We start from the raw sequence: 24,405 nt of genomic DNA, 5'->3' as shown, positions 1-24,405 counted from the left end.
AAAATAAAAACTGCATGAATTAAATAAAATGCCTCTGCAATAATCTCTGTTATTGGGAAAAATAATGACCATGAAATATTATTTCATAATAATAGGTAAATGTATATAGCAGAGTGCAATATATTTTACAATAATAAGCTTTTTTTTTAAATATGTTCCATTATTTCACATTATCATTCTCATATTACACATATGTGTCTTATTTATTTATAAAGTTATTTATTTCATCATGTCCTATATGTTTATTTAATTTTGAACACTTTGGAGTTCCATACTATGCCACCATATCACCACATTAGATTTAAGTTACTTTGTGAATTATTGTCACTATTATGCTTTAGTACTGTACATATATGAAATTAAATTGAGCAATAAAAATGGAAATTTCTCCAGCCATCTACCTCCATTAAGATTTTTCCCTAAATTGTCATTTGTGTATATAAAAAATGCTTTAAACTCTACTTTCATAGGTAAGCTATTGCTATAAAAGAAGTTCTAGGTGTAAAAGAAGATATCACCCAAATTCCACCTTTTTTGTAGAATGACCCATCTACTGCAACGGAGGTGTTCTAAGTCAAGTCCGCTAGAGGGCAGTGTTTAGTGATTGGGGTCTGTGTTAAAAAACTCGGCACAGCAGAAGAAAAGTCACCCGCATGCGCGGAAGTACAAGTTGTAGTTAGCTTAGGAGCTAATAATTATTTTTTGTTGTTGTGGGGATTTAAATGAAAACGGCTTCACTTTATTCAGGTTTGAAAGCTGTAACCTAGTGTTATTTTCAGGAAAGCGCTGAACAACTTGGCTCGGAGATAAATAAAAAGTCATTACTGTACTTTCCTTTAAGTGTCACTTATACTTTTATTTATTTTGATTTCTCCTTCTTAGGTACCTCAGTCATGTATCTTTGTGGAAGGTGTGTTATGTATTTGCAGTCGAGACTGTTGTGTGTCAAAGCCCAGCATGTTGACACGGCTGCTAAACTCTTCACTCTCCACAAAAGCCCGACTTCCATCCCGACAGCTATGCTTCCTCGCAGCATCTCACAGGACTATATGGACATGTGGAGATCATACAGGATCCGGAACTTCAGCCATCAGAGCAGCAGAGACTCAACACTCAGCAGCACAGAGGAGAAAAACCCAGAACATGGTTTAGTGCCAATAAAGATCTCTGAACTTCATCAGGTTTCCAGTGGAGCAGGACCAGTTCCTGGAGAACACATCTCTATCAGTATGTAGCTCTTTATTCTGCTTTTATTTCATTTTCTCACACTCAGGTCCATAAGTCCAAGAGCACTAGTGATGTTTTCATTAATTTCCAATTTCCTACATTCATTCGTTCATCTGCTATAAGATTCAATTATTTGTCACATGTACTTTAAAGCACAGTTAAATAATTATTTTTTTTCGCGCATCCCAGTTAGGAAGCTGGGGTCGCAGCCAGGATACAGTGCCTCTGGAGCAGATAGGGTTAAAGCTCTTGCTTAAGGTCTGGGCCTCGAACCATCAACCTTCCAATCAGTAACCCAGAGCCATAACTGTTTGAGCTACCATTACCCCTATTAACATGTATACAGCATCGCTGGGGGCCTGGAGCCTATCCCAGGAGGCTTTAGATCACACCAGGACGGTTTGCACACACATTTAGATTTACATTAGATTAATACCATTTCGTAGACGTCCTTATCCAGAGCCACTGACATTTATTTTTCTCATTATACAGTACATCTAAGCAGTTGAGCTTTAAGGGCCTTGCTTAAGGCCCCATCAATGGCAACTTGTTGGTGGTAGGATTTGAATCTGGGACCTACCGATCAGTAGTCCAACGTCGTAACCACTGAGCTACACCTTGTAGCAAGTGTAAATAAAACCATGTGACCCTTTAATTACTACTTTATTCTCAAAAATAGATTTTTCTAATATTGAATAAAGGTTTGCAAATATTAATTACCACAATATTTCAGCTACAGCATATGAAAGAAAAATCGGCAGCCGTAAATTAACAAGCATTAATAAAAATCGATAGCATGTGCTTGTAGCGTGCGCAGATACAAAGCATAACTTAATAAACTATGTATTGTTGACTTCTTAATCTTTAATCTTGTCTGCTGCACAGATTTGGATGCACTGTCCTGTCCGTCTCCGTTTAAAGAAATCAGCGATGAAGATGCCGTACAGATCTTTGTGCCTCCTAATCTTCCTCCCACCAGCATCACACTCAGAGATTATGTGGAGACGTCAGAGACCTTAAAAAACCTGGTTCACTTGGGTATGCTTCTCCTGCCATTCCCATTTATTTGGCAGATGTGAGCTCACATTTAATGAGTGTGTTTTTTTATTTTTATTTTTATTTTTTTAGGGGTTAATCTGTCAAAACTAGAGGAGCGACCTAATGTGGGCTCTATGCTGGTGAGACTGGACTTCCAAAAGGATGTGGTACCTCTGCTTTTTTTCTTAAAAGATCTTGGGGTTCAGGACGTTCAGCTGGGACCGATGCTCACTAAGAATCCCTTTCTTCTGACTGAGAGCTTGGAAAATCTCCAAACCAGGTCAGAGCTGATCACATGTTTGTCATGCCTCAATTATTCTAGCCATAATGCATGATCGTTGATTTTTGTAAATTATGATTCATTTGTATGTTCTGTTGATCCTGTGCCACTTTTGTAAGCATGGCAGAAGTAATGCTGAACAATGTAAATGTTTGAATTAACTTTAAGAAAGTAAAATCTATTGCTAAAAAAAACATTAAGAAACGTAAGAGATAAAACACAATGGATTCCTTAACACTTGCGAAAATATATGGGAAAATAATCACTGATGCTGTGTATTACCGCCCAAAATTTGGTTTATAATTTTATAACCAACATGTGCTACCTGTCCTACTTTATTTACTTATTAGGGCCCAAGTTATATAGGGTGCACAGGACCCTCTTGCTTTTCTAAGGATTCTTTGTACCCCCACCTTTTTGGGCTTTTTGGGGGTCTTAACATGCTCAAAAACTCATCAACTGGAGGTCAGTTATTTTGGGTCATTCGTAAAAATGCACCCGTTGGATTTTGATATGCTCCTCCCAGGGAATTTAGGGATTTAGGGAATCTAAAGAAAATGAGGATGCAAAATTGTAGAGGGATTTTTTCATTTCAAATGGGTCAGCCGTGATAATGTCTTAAACTTGCGCTGAAAAGTGGTAACTGCATAGGCCTATTCTACACACGGACACATCACAAATGTTAACACATTGTGACCCACTCATTGTTGCTTGCAACTATATTTACAATTACTTAAATCATTACTGTTACATTTTATTTTATGGAGCATCCTGCAGAATGGTAGTTTAAAAAGGTCCTGTTATCACTTAGAAACAATATTTTAAGTTAATAATAATAATAATAATAATAATAAAGTTTATTATTATTATTATTATTATTATTATTATTATTAAGCTTATCCTCCGGCTATTCAAGTTGTTACTATAGAAACAATTATATACCAGGAAGAGAGCTTTCATTTGTTTTATTATTTTACTTGTTTTATGGTTTACATTATGACTGACACTACTGTCAGTGCCGCAGGTATAGAAAATTAATAAACACCTTCTCACTAATTTGATTTCTAAAAGGTGGTGGGGTATTTTAGACAATAAGCAGCTCTCTCTAGCAGACAATATGTAAAGCACTACTATTTACTGTTTTGTATTCAAGTAGGTTATAGTTTTAATTTCCACAAATACTTTGTAAAAGATTAAAGCCAAGTATAATAAAAAACAATGCATAAGTATAGTGATTTGATTATACTGAAGAACCGAACAAGGCACTAGTTTCTGCTGATACCTTTTTAAAAAAATTATGTAATAACAGAGACAGGCTGACTAAGCTGAGACTGTCAGTAATACTACCAAGTTTTAGAGACACGTCATTTCACATCCAGTCCTAAACTGTTGGTAACAGCTTATTAATGGAGCTTATTTTTTATATTTTTGCTTAGTAGAATGGTATTGTGATACAATTATTTCATATAAGGTCCTGTTGGTTTGATGCCTATTTATTACATAGGTTGAAAACTGAAACAAATTTTCCATGACCTATCAGTGACTTTACTTCTTCTGTTAAAGGGTTTCATATTTAAAGTCAAAGAAATTCAGTTCAGAGGCTGTTGCTGTGATGGTGAGCAAAGCTCCATATTTACTGAACTTCAGTGTGAAAAGGTTGGACAACCGTCTGGGATTTTTCCAGCAGCAGCTGGGCCTCAGTGCTCACAAGGTAAGGACTGTTTTTGTTTTGCAAAAACAAAAATAATAGTAAAAAATACTGAAACATCTATCACACAAACTTTAATTTTTTTAGTTTTGACTTTGAAAATAAAAGCTGTATTTTATATGTGCATGTAAATGTTTCTTTTGTATTTTCAGACCCGAGATGTTGTGACGCGTCTACCTAGGTTACTGTGTGGCAGTTTGGAGCCTGTAAAGGAAAACCTAAGGGTACAGTGCTTTGCTTATAGAAAATATCGGAGACATTAATTTAACTTAAATAATTTGGGCTTTTATTTAGATGTTTTCTGTTCTGTTTTTTTACCCAGGTTTGTGAACTGGAGTTTGGGTTTCACAGAAATGAAATCCAGCACATCGTCACTGTAGTTCCAAAAGTGCTAACAGCTAATAAACGAAAATTGACACATACATTTGACTTTGTCCACAACACTATGGGTATTCCACATGCTCTCATTACAACGTTCCCACAGGTATTTATATATTTACTTATAAAACTAACAGTTTGAAGAAATGAAAGAGATGTTATTTACTAACTAAACAATATGACCCAAAATAAGTTTTTGGTTCTTTTTGATAATTATATATTGTGTGTTAAATTGAATTCTATGGGTGTTTTTGTGTGAAAAAACACAATACAAATAATCTGATCATAGCTATAATCAGATCATCATATATAATGTTTTATCACTGTGCCATTGCATTAATTTTTTTTTAAATCAAACTGAATAAAACCCGCAGGCAATAGTAAGTACAAATTAAATTGATTTTTAATAGCTTGTAGATCCACTTTTAGCAGCAATAACTTTAAAGTAATTGTTCCCTGTTTGACTTTGACTATGACTGAGTCTCTTACATTTTTGCAGTCCATTCTTCTTTACACATGACTGTATATCTCAAACGACATTTCATAAAGTTATGTTTTTACTATTTAGCTATAATTAATTCAACATGCAGCATTAAATCGCATGACTTATCTTCTGGTTCTCATCAGGTCCTGAATGCAAAATTTCTCCGTATACGAGAACGACATCTTTTTCTTCAGTACTTAGGCCGTGCTCATTATGACCCAGCTCATCCAAACTACATCTCTCTGGAGCGGCTGGTGGCCCTGCCTGATGACACCTTCTGCACTAAAGTGGCGTTAGCCTCTCTGGAAGATTTTGAACGATTCCAAAAAACGATGTAACATAAATGGCTTTGGTGTCTAAATTATTTTGAATGTTTAGTATTAATAATCCAAAGAAACAAGGTTTTAGTTGTCATTTTTGTAATTACATGTACAGAAACGTACTATGTACATTTGAATACATAATTTCTAAACTTCTGAATTTGCACCCATATTTATAAATAATGTCAGTTCATGTATTTATGTAGAAAATGAATGAAACTTACAATAAATTCACAAATGAAAATTGCATATCTGTGAAAGGCAGCAGGTTGGGTCATCAGCATGACTTTGTTTACAGGGGAAAGAAAATGTACGAACTGGGCTTTTATAAGTCTTTATATTTTTGCATGCTGTATCAATTTATTGATTTAATAAAGATAATATAGATATACAGAAGTATAGAGAATATTGCTCTATTTATAGTATGTCAATTTTCCCATTATCACTTAAGCCATGACAGCTGTAAAGTCCTGATATCTCTCTCTCTCTCTCTCTCTCTCTCTCAGAAATGTATTAATTAACTAGTGCTGCCTTAGTGTGCTACTCAGACGTCACCCTAGCGTAATGCTTTTTTTTTTAATTTTTTTAAAACGTTCATGGGGGTACAAAAAAACAAACAAATAACTATTTTATAAAGCAGCTAGTGCTGTCTTTAAAGGTTGTTACAGAAATATTTTTATGACGCAGTGCTGACGGATAATTTTTTTTTTTTTGGCATGTTGACTTTTTTAACATTAATACAATTTTTTAAATGAACAAAATTAAAACAAAATGTACATTTATAATAGCATCAATAAGTTTGAGTAAAGATGGATCAAAAGAAAGGCATCACACTACTTAAACAAAAAATGATAACAAAGCATGTTGACTTATTTTATAAAAAAAAAAAGATCTTGATTTTTTTTAAATTGCATTACAAAAAAGCCTTTGTCGCGCCGCGATTGCGTAAACCTGTCGCAGGCTCTGGCGTCACATTACCCACAATCCTTTGCTGCTGTCCCTCAGACCGAAAAAAATGGCGTCGAAGGCACCAGGTAATGAACTGTTAAACCTGCAGCGTTTTTGAGGAATGTCAGTCAAAATAATTTCACGTAATTTGTGTCATGAATTCCTGTACACGCTGGAGTCATTCTGCTTGGTTTGTGTTGTGGTTTATTTGGTGCTTTTGTTGCTCGTTTGATGATGCACTTCGGTGTCCTCTAGCCTCAGTGTCCCTTAGCTAAACTTGCTAACATGCTAAATCACAGTCGTAAACATGCTAAAGCCGCGCTCAGTACCGAGACCGAGCTGCCTGTGTAGTGCTGGGTTGTGTGGTGATGAAATGTTCAGTGAAACGACATGTTCTAATATTCTAGCGACTGGCAGGCTGTTTTTGGGTGTCAGGAAGTGGTATTATAATGCAGCTGGGTTCAACAAGCTTGGTGAGTATTGTGTGTATCTCACAAAGTGTACATTTTGCCCGGGTCATGACCCCTGTCTAATTGTTCCATGTCCTTCAGGGCTGATGCGAGATGACACGATCCATGAGAATGCAGACGTGAAGGAGGCCATTCGCCGGCTTCCAGAGCCAGTCTACAACGATCGGATGTTCCGCATAAAGAGGGCGCTCGATCTGTCCTTGAAGCATCAGCTTCTTCCCAAGACTCAATGGACAAAATTTGAGGAGGTGAGAAGTTAGAGCGCCACATTTGACTTATATTTTACCTTATTATTATCATTATTGTTGTTATTGTATACTGTTTACAAAATTATGGAGCACCTAAGAGCCCCAGGGACATGGGCGGGGGGAATCTGATAAAGTGGGTGGAAAAAATTCTGTTAAAGAAAAAGTAAGGAAATGGGAGAAAAAAAAAACCATGTAACTTATACTTCCGGGTCAGTCTTCCAGTACCAAAATACAGAAAGGGCAAGTACGTCATTTTTAGCGGGCATTTTAGCCATTGTCAAGTACCATGCGAAGCGTAGACTAACCTTTGTGCTTATAATTTGTAATAAAATGTATTGTAAGCGTACCTTTATAAACAGTATGGTTTCTTGTGATATTCCTGTAAGTGTCTCTAGGTCCCCGTTCATAGCATACACTTCACAGCACTAACGTTGGTTGATCACAACAATGGCTAAAATGCACTTACTTGCCCTTTGTGTTCTGTGTTTTGGTGCTGGACCTGGAAATCTGAGTCACATGTTTTGTTTTTTCCCCTTATGTCCCAATTTTTCAAACAGAATTGTTTTTCCCATTTATATATATATTTCTTTTTATCTAGCCATTTTTTCCCTCCACTGAAATCCTTTTAGAGGCACCATATAAAGTAGCTAAAAAGTCAGAAAAAAAATTAATTCAGCTGATTCTTCAGGGGAAAAATGTATTTGGTTAATCAAATGTCTTAGACTTTTTTGATTAAAATTTACTAATTGAAGGAACATTTCTTGGTTGAAAATTGCTGCTTGTTTGTTTGTTCTGTAGGATGTGCCCTACCTTGAGCCCTACTTGAAGGAGGTCATTCGTGAAAGAACAGAAAGGGAAGAGTGGCAGAAGAAATAGAGTTAAGGGGAAGGTTTGAGGTGGCGGCTGCTCTCTTGTATTTAATATAAAGACTATCAAGTGTGATGTCTGTGTACTTATTAAATTTGGTTTCTGTCAAGCTTTTCCTCATGTCTTATTCTTTTAAATCAAAAGCAGAAAGTGAGTTATATTAAAGATTTATTTAAAGATCTTTAAAATCTTGGCCCACACACACAAAAAAAGGAAGTTTGTGGTTATGTAAAATCTAAAGTATATATTATACTATAACCATAACAATATATAATGCTTTTAAATCCCAGCATTTACATATGACCAAAGGCTCTACAAAATGCCATTTTTTCCTTACAGTTATGGATGGAACTAATTATACATCACTTAAGAATTAATGTGAGCTACATGTTACATTCAAAAATAAACCACTGCAACACAGTTGCTGGGAACCTTTCCGGCTTCAGAGTAGCAGTTAAACTGGTATTGGAACAGTGTTAACGATTTGTTGAAAGTTTAAAAGCCAACTTCTGAACCTTCATTGATGCAGAAGACATGTTTTTTCTGTTTCTAAAGACTCAAACAGGGTAAAAACACTGAATGTCAAAGATGCGTGAATAACTTTTACAGTGTTACAGTGATGAAGCTTAGTACTTTTTATTTCTCTTAGCCTGTATATTTTATGGTTTGCAACGTTGACACCCCTGTCTGTGTGAGTGATTATAAGAACTTGGGGATGAAAAATTATTTTGAAACATTTACACTGCATGAGAATGAACAACATAAGAATGATCTAAATCTAATTCTATATTGCACAATTCCGGCCATGTTCTTCACCATGGACTCCTATTAAAAGTCCAATTAGTATTTTATATTTTGATAGGACAAAAAATTTCCCTGTTCCTTGGTTTCACTCATTTAGACTATGTTCCCTCCGTTCATTCACGCTCGTTACAGTGTGTATAAAGTTCCCTACGACCGTATTAAAGGACTGCAACATAGAAATCCCTAGTTCGTTGCTTGTCTCGTGGATGTCGGGATCATAGACCCCAAGCAGTGGTGTGCATACTTCTATTTGTTCTTTCCCAGCTCGTTCCAGGATGGCCACCAGTTCGCTTCTTGCTTGGTCGAACTTCACTTGATCGTAACTCAGCAGCGTGGAATCATCCAGTGGGTAGGTTACATCTTCAGAGTAGCAGTCACGCGGCACTGGCAGCTCTATATAACTAGCAAAAGGCATGTTTAATAAAACATATACTTAATTATACATCTTCAACACATTAAGTTTTCTTTTAAAGATGTCCTTACCGTAGCGCTGGATAGCCTTGTGCCAGCATGTTAAAAAGCTGCCGCAGGGCTGCTGTGCTCAGCGGGTTGCCCAGAATCTTAAGCTCTTGCATGGCATTACAAGGTTCCAGTGCATGAATGAGGAGGTCCAGGTGGTCATCCGACAGACCGCACTCCTCCAAACTCAGACTGCTGAGCGTAGTTGAGCAGCGATGCAACAGTTTACGGAAGGTGTTCGGGAATAGATCGGCTACCACGTGGCCACTCAGGTCCAGTTTTACCAGAAACTCGCTGTGCAGGCTGTTGGCCAGATATGCCATGTCCACAGGGCTAAGGCAACAGTTAGCCAGTTCTATACACTGCAGTGGGGTGTGCAGAGGACTAGACAGGATACAGATAGGTCACGTGTATAACATTATGTCACAATACAGTAAATACCCAACAAACCATGTTTCTGGCAGATAACATACCCAGATTAGGACCTTCAGTTTACTTTGCAACTTTTTTTCTTTTTTATCAAACCTCTCTTGTATATTAACGTTGGAGACTTTTGCTGGGACTTTTGCTATAGTAATTTGTTCTCCCTATATATCACCTACATCGTTCCCACGCCTTGGTAAGTTGTGATCTAAGGTGTGGGAACAAGATACTATGTTGTGGTCATGACTTAAGAATGTGTGATAATGAGATCAAGTCCAGGATGTGAGATCATGATTGTTGTTTCGGAGTTTGTTTTGTGTCACCATACTAACAATTTTTGTATACTAACAATTTTTAGCAAAATCAATTTAAATTTGTTTGTAGTTTACAAGAGGCTAAATGCTAGGTTGTTGAGGTTATTAAGTTATGATTCTCATCTTCACACATTAAGTTGTGGCCACAACGCAGTACCTCATGGCCATGTGTTTAACTATCTTGTCTCCATGTGTTATTAGGTTGTGGCCATGCATCATACTGTACTATTTTGTTCCTAAGCCTTAGTTAAGTCGTGGCCACTGAATCACATTAATGGCGCCCGACATGTTCTCAGATCTGAAGATAGCTACATCTCTATCATATTGTCATGTATCGTTTCTCCTCTATGAAGCATAATATCTGAGAAAAAAATATTTAGGAATGATCCAGATCCATCACTCCATCCATCAACGAACCTCTTTAGGGACTGTGGATATCTTTGGACTGTGGGAGGAAACCGGACTTCCCGGAGGAAACGCAGCAAGCACAGTCCCAATGCGGGAATTAAACCCAGGATCTGGAGGTGCAAGGCGACAGTGCTAACCAATAAGCCACCATGCCGCCAGGTCCCCATTTACACACATTTAAATGCTCACACACATTGGAACAATTAAGCATGGAAAATCCAGCCCCTGGCAAGAGAAACCACCCACTCTGATGATACCCTCTACTCAGGATTGAACCTGGTGACCTAGAGCTGTGAGATAGTGATGTCATTAACCTCCTCACCTGAGCAGTCGTCTCAGTTGTCCTGTAACAGTTGAGAAGCCCAGGTAGAGTTCTCTTAGCTCTGTCATCTTACTCATCAGCTCTCCCAGCGTCACAAGGAGGTCCTCATCGCCCCGAGTCAGCCTGCGTACATCCAGCGCCTGCGCCGGTAAGGTGAGCGAGCGCAGCTGGGGAAAGCGAAGCTGTGACATCATCACCTCCAGATGTGGAGCCTCCAAATGTACGTTATGCACCACCTCCAACTTCTGCAGGCCTTCAGTGTTGACCAGACGCAGCAAATAAAAGAGGCTCTTTAGAGGAAGTGAGTCCGCACGCAAACCCACACAGCGCAGCTTCAACGGACAGTGCCTGAGCAACAATAGAGCCTGCAAGACCATTTCATAGTTTCTTCCTGTCACAAAGGCATTGAGCCGGACATCCACCTCCACGTCCCAGGCTGCTGCTGCTGCTTCGTCTCCCTGCATGGCCACCATGGTCTCATAGCACATACGTGTGAGCAGTTCGGTGCGAGCCCAGCGGCCCAGCGAGCTTCTGCATGGGCAGGCCTGGTGCTCGATATCCTGCAACACGGTCAGATCCACCACTCGCAGGACTTTGGCATATGTGGTTGGTTCACAAAGAACATAGTCCTTCAATCCCATAAGCAGGGCTTTGAGACAGAGACAGCAGGTGCGTGAGGTGAGATCTATCTTGCAGTCTGGAGTTTTTCCCAGCAATCTCCGCAGGTTGAGCTCAGTGAGGGGCCACGTCTTGACCAAGTTACGCAGCACATCCGCCTCTTCAAGCAGGTAGCTGGCTTTAAACAAGATTGGGTAAAGGTTATAAGACAAGCAACTCAGATTCCTACTGGCACACGGGCCACTTCGAACGAAACCCTCTGCTGCCAAGAATTTCAAGCTTTTCATGCTGTTTTTGCAACTCGTTTGTTCTTCTGAAATGTGTCAGCCTTGCGAAAAGATTATTCGTTTTGCCAGCATGTGTATGAGCATGAGATGTGTCAGGCTGTGAGAGCGAGGAGGTGGTAGTTGAGAGGGATTTATTTTTAGCAGCAGCTGTCTCGTGGCCTCAGACACAACCTGACTCACAGGCAATAGTTCTATTTGAAACTATGACTTGCACTAATCATATTACTAAGATAAGATATGCAGGTAGTATACAGTATTGTGCAAAAGTCTTAGGGACATGCAAATACTGTAACTGCTGCAGAGCAACAATGTCTTTAAAAAAGTTTAAACAAAGGAAACTGATTAATGAAACAAAGTTAGTAATTGGTGCGACAAGCTTTTGCTTAAAATATAGTCTCGGGTACAACTTGTGCAGTTTTATAAAGAAATGAGCTGCTTAGTTTTACTCAACATCCGGCAGTCATCGTCTCTAGACTTTGTCACACCTACTTCTTTCATACACCAAAACCCAGATACAGTTTTTCGTAGTCTACTGTCAGTTCTATGATTTAACCACTTGCAGTGTCCCCTATATAGATGAATGATTATAAAAAGATTTGTTCTTTATTGTTCAGATCCCAATAGCCAGTCCAGAGATCATTCTGTTCTTCAATTGCAATTACTATAAAGTATATATACAGTAACTAATAACTAATAATAGCCTGTGTGGAACAAATCCTGGGGCTGTTTTCCACATGTTAAGTGTTTATTCATTTATTCATTCATCTTCTATACCGCTTACCCTGTACAGAGCCACGAGGAGCCTGGAGCCTATCCCTGGGGACTTAGGGCATGAGGTGGGGTACACCCTGGACAGGGCACACATCTTGGGTAATTTAAGAATGCTAATTAATCCTAACCAGCATTATAACCCAGTAATATAATGCACAAGTTTAAATGTATATCATTTCTTTTTTTTTCTTTAAACATACATGAGGTGGCACGTTGGCCTAGTAGTTAGCACTGTTCCCTTGCACCTCCTGGGTCCGGGTTCGATCCCCATCTTGGGGTCTGTGTGCATGGACTTTGGATGTTCTCCCTGTATTTGCAGATTAGGCTAATTGGCGTTTCCCAAATTGCCCATAGTGTGTAAATTATGTGTGTGTGCCCAGCGATCCAGGCCCCCCGTGACCCTGTATATACTGGATAAAGCAGGACAGAAATCTAGGGCAATTTGAGAACGCCAATTAATCCTAACCAGCATGTATTTGGACTGTGGGAGAAAACCGAAGTACATGAAGTAAACTCATCAAATGTATTTAAACAGCTTTTCCAAAACACTTAGCATGAGCTTTAGCAAATTGCCTCCCCAAATTGCATGGGGAGACTATGCCAACGCCACACACACACACACACACACACACACACACATGCCCGAGGCGGAAATACAATCCTTGACCCACCCTGGAGTCGACCCATGACCGCTGATTCCTGTAAAAAATTTTAGGCTGTAATTTATATGAATGTTAAACTATTGATTAATGTTGTATATATTTTAATGAGCAAATGTATAACAATTTCAACATACATTAGGTTGTATAAAACAAACATACAATATATGTGGTTATTTCTATAGAAATTTCTATAATCAGTCTTCTGGGCATATCAGCTACTCTTTGAGAAACATACATTAATACATTTTTTTTTTTTTTATCTACATGTACATACATCACCGTAAGTGGTTTTTTTATATGAGCAGAATCTACTGGAAAGTATTTTACTGAACTTATAAAGAAAGGTGATGAAACAGTTATTTATTACTAGTAGTTAAAAAAAGCAAATATGCATAGCACCCAATGTTGCATAGTTTATCTCACTTTCTTAGATTGAAATAAAAGGAGAAATACTGTTCCTCTTCCACAGCTGACCATGGATGTAATTAATGAACAAAGATTGTATGTGCAATTCTCACTTCCTGTGTCTCTTTCTGAGAGGCTGGAGTCACGAGGAATAGTAATGATGGTGATGATGGTGATGATGGTGATGCTCGTGGAGGTGATGGTGCTCATGCCTCTGAGCCACGGGCATGAAGCCACCAGGAGGAATGCCCGATCCAGGCTGTACATCCAAGTCTAGTCCTGGATGAGGCACAGAGGCCGATGTTGCATCACGAGGCCTGGCATGAGGCCGCTTGCTGTGAGTGTACAGAGGCTGCTGCTGTGGAGCAGGAGGACAGCACCAGCTGACTGGGTGATGCCCGTGAAGTCTGTTTGATTTGCTGCGGCTCCGCAGAGACCTGAGGAAGGGGAGGCGACGGCCACCGGACTTCCCCAGACTGCCACGATCTAGCTGAGACCATCGATGATGTGCAGAGCGGGAGCCATGTGCGGGGCCATCCTGATACTGCTCCTCACAGGGTGTGTGGTCTGAAATCAGATCGGTGCACCAAGCACCAATTAGGAGGCAATTCGCTAAATCTCATGCAAATTGTGTTGGATCCGCTGTTCAAATACGTACATACATAAAACACACACGAAATGTCGTTATCTATCAAATGTAGTTAGTGTTTGATGCATGAGAACTATTTACATTTTCACTAGATGATTTGGAAAATATATAATTTTCTTTATGACCTATGTGCAATTGCATCCAAAATGAGTAAAATATCACAAATTGAAAAAAATCCCCCCATAAATTATTATTTTCACCGCTTCCATATAAAACTTTTCATGTGTCACATTGTGTAATAGTTCGATTTATCGTAATTCAATCACGTAGCTAAATAAAACAATCACTTCGTTGTTTCATTCTAAATGTTTTCTTTTTATTGTTCAAAACAAACATTACAAATTTTAGTCATCTCTATTAACCTAACTGGATAATATTAAACTCATTGTGTACACTGATACCTGCATCAAATTTGGAGGTGTAGTTTTCAATCCCAGCCAGATCTAAATAGTGGTTTCTGCGTTCTGTGTTCTCGTCAATGCGGTAAGGTTTCTTCTCGGCGCTGACAGCAGGATCTGTGCTTTGTCTTCTGTGGGGTTCAACAGTATGTCTAAAAAATATATCATCCAATACACGGGAACATGGTAGTTTGTATCAGGCTGGACAAATTTACATTTAGGCATTTGACAGACTTACAAAAGTACTTTGAAGTTTCCATCATTGGGTGGATCCTTACTCTGGGTTCCATCCATCCATCTAGGGCCCTCTGTAGTCTAAGTAGGGACTGTAGAGGCCAGTGGTGACCATTGTATTTATTCTTATTTGTATGACCATGGTCAACACTTTACACTGGGTTCCTAAGTAACTAACTAAATACCATCAGTCAAACACTCTTGGGAAGGATTTATTTATTTATTTATTTATTTGGGAAGGGAATTAACCCAAATATCTAAGAAACAGACAGGTCTTTAGTTGTCTTTTGAACATTGCCATCAAGTGGAAGTTCACTTCACCACCTACAGTAGGTCACAGAGCAGAAAACAGTCTAGACACATATCTTTCTCTATCCCTGAGAGATGATGGGTCGGACCAGTCATGCAGTGTTTGGAGGGAACTTGGTACAGTGCAGGGTATGATTAGAGCTAAGAGGTAAGTGGATGCAGGGTCGTTTTTCAGCTTTGTAGGCAAGCATCAGTCTTTTGATACGGGAAGATACGGATACGGGAAGCCAGCGGAGGGATTGGAGAAGTGGGAGAATTTAGAAAAAATTTATTGCATCACATTCATCTTCAGTAACAGTTAACCAAGTCGGGGTTGTAGTGGACTAGAGTCTATACTGGGAACACTGGAAATGAGGCAAGGATGCACCATGCACACACAATCACATAAATGGGAAAGTCAGAGCAGCCTACTGAGTTAGTATAATATTGTCTGGATTTGAGGAAACCAAAGTTGTGAGGCATTAATGTTTCCTGCTGTGCCACTGTGCCGTCACATTATTGAGAAATTCATTGTTTAGACTGTTATAGAGGAAACAAAGTATCTTTTTCCTATTTTGAAAGAAAGGTCTTAGTAGTCTTTACATTCTTTCCAAAGTTATTCTTCAAGCTGGAACTCACACTTTAAAGAATGAGCTGACCTGAAATGAATGGGGTGGTTCTCCTCCATGTGGTCCTGCTTGTTCTGTGGAAGACCAATGTCTTGCTCTAACAGGGATTAAAGTTTCACAAGATTAATACTTTCTTCAAACACATTTAAAAAATGCTTCTGAATAAACATGAGGAAAGACTCACCCCTTCTGTTGCTGCTGGATATTAGGGGTGTTACACTCAGCTTGACGCGCAGAGTTTTGCTGTCACAGAGTGCAGATTGTCTGACTGACGCTTCCACTACCTCATAGATGGTGTGCATCAGGCTGGACATATCCTACAGCATAAAACATCACACACACATGAAATTTGAGCCACTGTGTTTTTTTTTTTTTTTTTTTAAGCCATGCAGAATATAATCACTACCTCTTTGGTTACTCTCCCGTTGTTATCAAAGTCATACAAAGTAAACACCCACTCTTGGTGATTTTCATCCAAAACAGGTACATTACACTCCACATCCTGTAACAAAAGACATGCATACACTCATCATAAACATGTATGTCATGGCAATATTGGGCTTGCAATTATTATTTTTTTAACTCTTTCGATCGTTCAACATTTTTAATACGTCTTTAATAGAAGAAAGCCCCAGTAGTATAATGCACAATTTTAATTTTATATCATTTATTTTTTATGTATTTAAATATACAGGAGGCAGCTTGTTGGCATAGTGGTTAGCATTGTTCCCTTGCACCTGGGCAGTTGTTTAGAAATGGTCACCAGAGATATCCCTGATTTGTTTAAACCTATCTTTCTCATTCTTAGATCTGCACTGAGCTCCTTGAACTTCCCATTGTACTGTGTGCTATTCAATCCAATGAGTGCTGTAAAACAAACCCTGTTATGCTGCTACAGAGAAGCTACTAGTTGGACTTACTCATCATCACTAAAAGGAAACTAAAAGACCTTGGGCTTGGCAAATAAAAAAAAAAACATGTTCAGCACCATTGAATGAGGGTGGGTGTTTGCTTGTGCTCCAAATTCTTGGGATTTTCTTCGATTAAAGATGTATGTTGTACAAGGGAATAACACTAAATCACTAGATTATAGGAACTTCTGATGATCTTTTCAGGACGTTCACTCACATCGTTTTTTGCATTCCTCCTTAGGCGTTCTACATTATCTGATGAAAGCTTGTAGCTTTGGCATTCTGCTGCTCTCTCTGGTGGCAGGATTACTGCAAATAAAAACAAAGCCAAAATACTCAAGTGGATGAATAACATACATTGTATGTACAAATGACTCAAACAGCATAGCTGGAACCCCACCATTGGCAACAGTAAAATAATTGATTTACAACTTGCACTAACACAGAGGTTCTCAAGGACGTTACTCCATTAGCTCCCTACAAGGCTTCTACACTTACCCTCCAGAGGGCAGTCATGATCCAAAAAGTGGTCGTCCCGTAGCTCTACGCCAAGCACATCCTGCAAAGGAAAGACAAAAGGAGTCAGAGGAAGAGTAAGAAAATAACTGTCTGTCTGTCTCCCTGGCAGGGACGTGAGCAGATGAGAGAACTGGAGGATCCAACACATCTGTAAAGCTGCAGTATATCAATGTCTTGGTCAAAGGCGCAATTCTTCAGCCAGCTCTTTCATATGTGTTCCAAGTTTGTGTCTATAAAAAAGTACAAACTTAACTTTGTCTGAAATACAATCCTTCTTGACACATGCACATCTTCCATAACTTTCTACACTCACAGCCTCTTGTATAACACAGGACTATAAAATGAAACCATATTATTATTATTATTATTATTATTTGTTTTAAGTGATGATACATCTGTGAATTTTCCTAATCTTTTCTTGGGACCTATGAAACGCACACACAACACACAGACACAGACACACACACACACACACACATACACACACACACACACACACACAACCTTGCTGCACTTCATCTGTCTTACTTTTACAATCAGCCCCCTAATGTATCCTCTACGTAGGGAAGGAAAAAGTTAACTTCATTCTTTGCACTCCTGTGGTCTCGAGCACAATTGTTTCCAGACGCTTTGCACTGTTGATGTTAGCAAGAGGAAGTAAAACAGCCTACAGTGCAAAACAGCTTGCCGTCTTAACTAAGCTCTCTGTCATCATTTGCTTCATGTGCCCCTAAACAATGCAGAGGACGAGTCAAATCCCCTCGGGTCACCTCAGATATGAAAGCTGCCTCTCTGGCCACAAACCAGACACAAAACAGGGTGGTCTTTCTTACAAACTGCGGGACACAAAGACTGCACAGAACAATCCTGTGATGAAGCTGCAAAATATTTGTTGATTCCCTTACGTGCATGGAAACATGTGCTTTATGTGTTCTGTTAGTTGCGTGATTTTGGTGGAATTCTTTTGACTTAACACTCCATTCATCCATCCATCCATCCATCCATCCATCCATCCATCCATCCATCCATCCATCGTCTCTATTAAAACTCAGGGCACAAGGTGCCAACCCATTACAGAGCACAAGCACACACACTTACACACCCAAACATACATTATGAGCAATTTGGAAATGCCAACCCCCAACCCTGGAGGTGCAGGGCTACAGTGCTTACTAACTCTTATTAACCACTATGCCATTGTACGTTTTATTATTCCATTTTTAAATCTTTTTATAAGTTCTCATTGTAAAACATAAAAAATCTGTAGTGTTCTTCTTAACTGACTGCTTCTAAACTTTAGTTGCTGACCAGAAGAAAAAGTATTCTGATGCAGTGAACTGCAGTGGAGAGTTGTCAGCGGAAAAAGTCTGGTTGAAGCGTAAAAATAAACACTACAGGAAAAAGCTATTTAGACACAAGCAATGGCTGATTTTTACTCTGATCTTCCATTTTTAGGTGATACATTTAAATTGTTGTTGTTGAACCCAAACCTTGAGAAACCTACCACTGAGCCACCAATGCACAGGGTGATACATTTAAGTAGAGACAGAATTTTTCAGTTCAGAATCCTTTCTAGTACAATAAGTTCCCGACTTATGAACATTTGGGTTTATGTAAATAAATTTTACATAAAATTATGTAAAAAGCTGTCCCGATGGTGAATAATGCTAATTTTGAAAATTCCTCAACGAGAGTTCATAGTCCAATACAGTGGAAAACAGCTCTAAGACAAAATGGCATCTGTTCAAGTGCAGTAAACACAAGGTCAGCTGAAAGCAAGGTCAGCATGTTTTAAGGCTTACATGTGGTTACAGTTTTAGGCCAAATGATGGCAGAGTGGGGAAAGAGGATAGATGCAGCACTCAGATTTATCCAAGTAAATTTTTATGCTTTATATTGTATATTCATGTCAAAGGTGTATACGACTTACTTTGTCAGACTTAAGAACAAATCCAACTTATGAACACTCTTCATTCGTAAGTCGAGGACATACTGTATACAAGCATTTGTTCATTCTTGTTGTTCAAAGGCATTAAGATGTTTACTACAGTAATTTTTTAAAATACGAGATATCCTCTAACTTCAAGTGATTTATTAATACTTTAGTGATAGTTAAGTGATAAGTGATACTTTTCCATTCCTTTAAAATGCTACATTAAACTTATAATGATAAATTATATAATGCTTACATGCTGTGAATGTATTTGCATTTTTGTAATTTAGAAAACTTGTAGCTATGTATTTAAACAGCACAACAGTGTGATTAACCAATTTATGATCTTCCCATAACAACATGTCCTGAAGTGTCTTCATGCTGCTCTATCGCTGCTCTTGATACTACAACAATTCGCCAATGCTTAGCATTTTTATGAACATTTAATCCAACTACATGTCATGTTGTGGAGTGTCATTGAAACAGCTCTATTAACAGCTCTATTGTCATTAAAAGTCATTCCACCAAATTTCTCTTGAATTAATAAAAAGGCGTATTGTCATGCTACAAAAAGAGAGTCCTCTGCCCTGAAGACTTTCCCATGTCAAAAAACTTGAAAGACCAGCTTTAACTATTTTCCTAAACAATGCCAAAAACATCACCATATCAACCCTTACGCACATCTTTTAATTAACCCTTAAAACCCAAGTGACACAAACACGTGCCAGGAACACAGCATAGGTCAGTGACGACAAAAAAATATATAGACCCATTTATGAGTGTAAGATAACAAATGATCTTTGAATATGTTAGTAGAAACGATAGTCAGAGCTAGGGCTCTAACAAAAGACATTTCATGATAAATGCCAGACTTTACATCAACCTGCGTAATAAATCCTTAGCAAGTCACTTACATCCCTAGTAAATATTACCACCCACTGTGCACTGAGTAAAAAAAAAAGTGCATGGCATATGTTTTGCACCAACAACTCCACTGTAAGTACCTGAGGAAACATCTGTCCTGCATATGTGTGACCTGCATCAAATTAAACTTCAAAGAAACAACGACAGGCTTTGTCCCGATGAGGATAACATAAGGAATGAAGACTGGTAGCAAAGACCATGTGTGACCATAAAACCTATAGGTCTAATGTGCAGGAGAACAAAGCCCTTTGCTGACGAGTGCACTGCGTTACTGGCCTTTCCGCCAATGATTTCTCCCATTATCACAGCCAAGTCACTGCCACGCTCTGCCTGCTCTCGGCCCTTTCATGTGTGCTCATGTTACCAGCATGAGGGGGACTTTTTCTGCCCTACACTGGGTGTCGCGAGACAACCCACACACACACAGCACTTTCTGAACCCACTCACAGTGCTGGGAACAGTGGCGTGCTTTGTTTCAGTTCACTTCCTGTCACCAAACACCTGGACTAAAGTCTTATTACATGATGAGGGGGAGGAGGTGGGGGAATAACCCCCTTATTGCATCATCACCGAGCCAAAGCAGGTTAGGATACGGTCAGGACCTACGACGTCCGGATATACTGATGCTAAGTTTAGAACTGGCTGGTTTTATATCTTTTTATACTCGTGTACATCTTTTTCATCACTCGTGAAACCTGTATGTGTTGAAGGCAAGCAAATGGATAAACAAGTCAGATAAATAAAGCTGCCCCGAAGACCACGCACTAACTATTAGTGTCTTTTCCTTTGTCACTGCTCGCAGAGAAATTATCAATACTAAATACTTTAATGATGTGTAAAATTTCAGCTTTTGACTTGTAAAGAACATCAAAAGTACATATTACTACTGAATATCCATATTTTACATAGAATTCACGGAATTGTCTTTCATGCCAGTATTCTTCAAGTCTGTCAAAGCAAACAGGTTTTTGTAGTGAATGGAGCCTTTGTTATTCTGTTTAGTGAGTATCAGTACTTTAGCGTGACTCACATTACTTTTTTAGAAGTGTTGATGGGAGACTTCAGAGGATCGCCAGCATGTCAAGAATAAGAACTTTGACACTAATCCATAAACCAGTATATCTCATTTCTCTTTAATAAAAGAAAGAAACAACCTCTTTGTTTATTGCACAAAGCTCAAAAGGTACGCTCTCGCTGCTTTTTTGGAAAATTGAGTCTTTTAACCTAGTGAGACCTTTCTTTAAACTCGGCCCAACGGGTAAATGTGTAGGAAAAGTTAAGAGGAATGATGCGATATGAAACAATTTGCCCGAATTCCTTACACACTGCATTAGAACTTGAAAAAAGCGATGAAACAACACACAGTAGGTCAACTGCTTCTAGTTCTGCAGAAATCACGTGCTGCAACATCCTGCTTGAAATTAGCTGCTTATATTTAAAAGCATTTTAGTAAACAAGTTACAGTTGATTCCGGGATCCCCCACCCGTCCCATGACAGGGTCAGTGGGTCAGTTAATTCAGTGGCTGTGGCACACGCTCCCCTCCCCCTAGCCTTTGAAGTGCGTCTGGGAGCGGAAAAAAGGGTGAAAGAAGGGTTTCTTACAGCCTCTTCCAGAAAACACTGGATGCTTTGAGTGCAGTGGACTGGCCCTTTCAAGTGTCCCATGCTTTATGATTCACACAAAAGGGAAATGTTATAATTAGACCCAGAGAATGCACAAATCATCCATGCTAATCTCATCTCCAGAAGACACGAAAAACCAAAGAAGTCATATGTTTGTAAAAAATATACAGTATGAACAGAACTGACATTACTATTTTACCAGCAACTCAGCTGCCAATTTGAGTACAAATAGATCAGAGGTGTATTGCAACAAATTTGATAAAGATATCTGGTTAGAAGACGTTCTAAAAGTTCTTCTGAAAGTTCCAAAGCTCATGCAAAGTTTCAGGGGTCCTCCTGATTCATAATATATATATATATATATATAAGAATAAAGCCAGGATTTCAACTGCATTCTTGGACTAGTGCTGTTCGGATTGTAAATCTTACTTCACCTATACCTCAGCCTAACTATCAATCATTCTAGGACAACTCTGCCAAATGTATAATACGCTTATCAACAACAGGTATAGAGTATAAGCTGGGGCATGAGGCAGGAATCCTCACTAACCCCACATCCTCACATCCCAACTCCCCAAGTTCAGACATCTCCATTTCATAAGTGGTCTCCCATAACCCTTTGTCATGCCACCCCTCCCACTAACTACACCTCCTTCTTCCTCCTCCAACCACTTCCCACTATTTTCCCAGGACAGCCCCTCTCTGTTTTTAAAACCAGTACCAGATGTGTGGTGGAGCTGCATTCAAGGGCCCTGCTCTTCTGGCTGCCAGCCATATGCATTTTACACTGCGATGAAGGGTCTAGGCTCAATTGAGGGAATGAGAGGCAGGGGAGACAGGAAAAAGCACCCTTTCCACACACCATTAAAGAGCTTAGTCCATTAAAGTGCATAGAGTTTCTGAGTGTGATGATTTTTAAGTTTAGAGTTTAAACTGCTTTGAAAAGTGTCTTATCTGTTGGTGAAAATGGTAAAGGATTACAGAGCAGTTTTGCAGAATGTTTAAATATAATTCTTCTATGAAAGACTCGCAGCAGTCTGACGAGCAAAGGGGAAAGGGAGAAAAAGTTTGATTATCAATGCTGCAGAAATACTACATCGTATATAAAACAATGTAACCAATATAAATTGAAGAAACTTAAAGAAACCGCGTCAAAATATTTTCACAAAAACAAAACAAACAAACAAAAGTAAATTTTACAATTCCTGAAACTTTTGCCCATTTTTTTCTCAGAGTCAAAAACATTTGCTTATCAATGCTGCCGAAATACTACATCATATATAATAAAATGTAACCAAAATACTGTATATTAAAGAAACGTGAAGCTGATATTAAAGAAACAGATTTACAGAATTAACAAAACAAAACAAACAAAAAAAGAAAACAAACTATTTTTTTTTACAATTCCTGAAAATTCAGCTTTAAAAAGATTTTGGGATAAAAAAATATATAATATATAATTATATAAGATAATATCACGTTTCCATTGCCTTGTGTGTGATTTTCTAAAGTTAAATAATATTGGTTAGGGGATCCAAAATACAGCTTGAAGAAGGACACTAGCCTAGAAATGATTACACACAGGGTTCATGTCACTATATTTTGCTATATTTGTGCTTTTACTTTTCCACATACTATGATCCCATAACCATCACTTTATATGGCGAGAGAGAGAGAGAGAGAAAGAGAGAGAGAGAGAAAGCATGCAAGAGAGATATGTAATACAATAAGCCAGCTTAATTTATTAGATTTTATGAAACCCCCTTACTGATTAATAAGAAATGCATGCATGTTAAAAAGGGAAGTCCTGAATGGGTGTGTGTTGCTCTTACCTGCTTGCTCCTGGTTCTGTCTGACTCAGGGGGATGAGCCAACTCTGCCTGCAGGAGATGAGCTCCAGTTGCCAAAGTGCCACCTAAGTTTTACAAATTATTCATCAACACGTAATATCCATAATATACTCTGAAATAAAAATTTACCGGATCTCAGAGAGCATACATACCTTCTGGACTTTCCCTGCGTTTACAAGCTTAAAAGAGCAGAAAAGATGTGTGAACAGCCAGAATACACACTATGCATTACTGTATATAAAGTCTACAGGGCCATTTATTTATATAATCTTAGGTAACCATTATTCACAAATAAAAAGAAACTCAGAAAACATCTTACCATTTCTCGATTGCAAAAGCCCCATATTCCTTCTGAACACTTTTATTAGCCTTTTAGGAAAATTCTCTTTGCCATGACTGGCAGAGGAGGACTCAAGTGGCAGGGGTGCATTTGGGATTCTCCATACCATGCAGAAAGAGACTGAAGTTTTTCTGGATTCCTACGTGGGAATGTTCCTTCCACTTGAGACTTTTCCCCCTTGTGAGGCAGAAACGCACATCTTAAATTGTGAAAGCCCCCCCTCCCTTTACTTCCCCCCACCTCTGAATAGACGCGCCTCTTTTCACTCATTGGTTGCACAGCAGCAACTGGAACTTATTTATTACCTACTACATCACCAAAGGTTTACTGACACCTGACATTAAAGTATTAAAGTTTTATCCAACTAAAAAAGGACTTTCCACTAGGGTTTGGAGTGTGGCTGTGGAGATTTCTGCTTTTGGTAATTCTAGGCAGTGATATGGCTTGTTAAAAAAAGAATTTTTACATTTAATCATGAAATACACTGTCTGGGCAAATTATTAAAAACTTTTACAATTAATCAAGTAATACACTTCCTGCCGAATATACTGTACATTTGACTTTTCACTCCAGCCTTGGAGACCCTTATGTAGTGTGATTTGTGAAGGATTATCTTGTTTGAACATCCTTATGCCTTTCAGATTCAGTGTTGCACAATTAAAATA

General features: G+C 38.6%; 4 protein-coding genes across 5 annotated transcripts; 2 read left to right on the top strand and 2 right to left on the bottom strand.

Annotated features, from left to right (window-relative positions):
- Nucleotides 1–645: 645 nt before the first annotated feature.
- On the top strand, nt 646–5,800 carry mterf3 (mitochondrial transcription termination factor 3). Its single transcript, XM_053491484.1, has 8 exons — nt 646–747; nt 883–1,227; nt 2,113–2,265; nt 2,356–2,545; nt 4,109–4,256; nt 4,406–4,477; nt 4,576–4,737; nt 5,259–5,800. The coding sequence occupies exons 1-8, from the start codon at nt 723–725 to the stop codon at nt 5,451–5,453; spliced, it is 1,290 nt and encodes a 429-aa protein (XP_053347459.1). The 5' UTR covers nt 646–722; the 3' UTR covers nt 5,454–5,800.
- A 590-nt stretch (nt 5,801–6,390) lies between these two features.
- LOC128519265 (cytochrome b-c1 complex subunit 7) lies at nt 6,391–8,077 on the top strand. Its single transcript, XM_053492935.1, has 4 exons — nt 6,391–6,469; nt 6,791–6,856; nt 6,935–7,101; nt 7,900–8,077. The coding sequence occupies exons 1-4, from the start codon at nt 6,451–6,453 to the stop codon at nt 7,975–7,977; spliced, it is 330 nt and encodes a 109-aa protein (XP_053348910.1). The 5' UTR covers nt 6,391–6,450; the 3' UTR covers nt 7,978–8,077.
- Nucleotides 8,078–8,168: 91 nt separating this feature from the next.
- On the bottom strand, nt 8,169–11,676 carry lrrc14b (leucine rich repeat containing 14B). Its single transcript, XM_053493094.1, has 3 exons — nt 10,699–11,676; nt 9,256–9,615; nt 8,169–9,173 (listed from the first exon to the last, which is right to left on the bottom strand). Exons 1-3 carry the CDS (start codon nt 11,601–11,603, stop codon nt 8,858–8,860), a joined length of 1,581 nt encoding a protein of 526 aa, XP_053349069.1. The 5' UTR covers nt 11,604–11,676; the 3' UTR covers nt 8,169–8,857.
- A 1,473-nt stretch (nt 11,677–13,149) lies between these two features.
- Nucleotides 13,150–23,907, bottom strand: LOC128519151 (protein naked cuticle homolog 2-like). 2 transcript variants are annotated; one of them, XM_053492756.1, is made up of 10 exons: nt 23,720–23,907; nt 23,553–23,579; nt 23,383–23,465; nt 17,049–17,109; nt 16,768–16,859; nt 16,046–16,141; nt 15,824–15,956; nt 15,670–15,736; nt 14,492–14,640; nt 13,150–14,008 (listed from the first exon to the last, which is right to left on the bottom strand). In XM_053492756.1, exons 1-10 carry the CDS (start codon nt 23,847–23,849, stop codon nt 13,584–13,586), a joined length of 1,263 nt encoding a protein of 420 aa, XP_053348731.1. In that variant the 5' UTR covers nt 23,850–23,907; the 3' UTR covers nt 13,150–13,583. The 2 variants fall into 2 exon arrangements, with proteins under 2 accessions (XP_053348731.1, XP_053348732.1); XM_053492757.1 differs by having other exon boundaries at nt 14,492–14,619.
- Nucleotides 23,908–24,405: the final 498 nt, after the last annotated feature.

The sequence above is a fragment of the Clarias gariepinus genome, chromosome 3, assembly GCF_024256425.1.
Source record: "Clarias gariepinus isolate MV-2021 ecotype Netherlands chromosome 3, CGAR_prim_01v2, whole genome shotgun sequence".
Classification (NCBI taxonomy): Eukaryota; Metazoa; Chordata; class Actinopteri; order Siluriformes; family Clariidae; genus Clarias; species Clarias gariepinus.
Note: the sequence above shows the minus strand (reverse complement) of the source record. Positions and strands in the feature narration are given on the sequence as shown.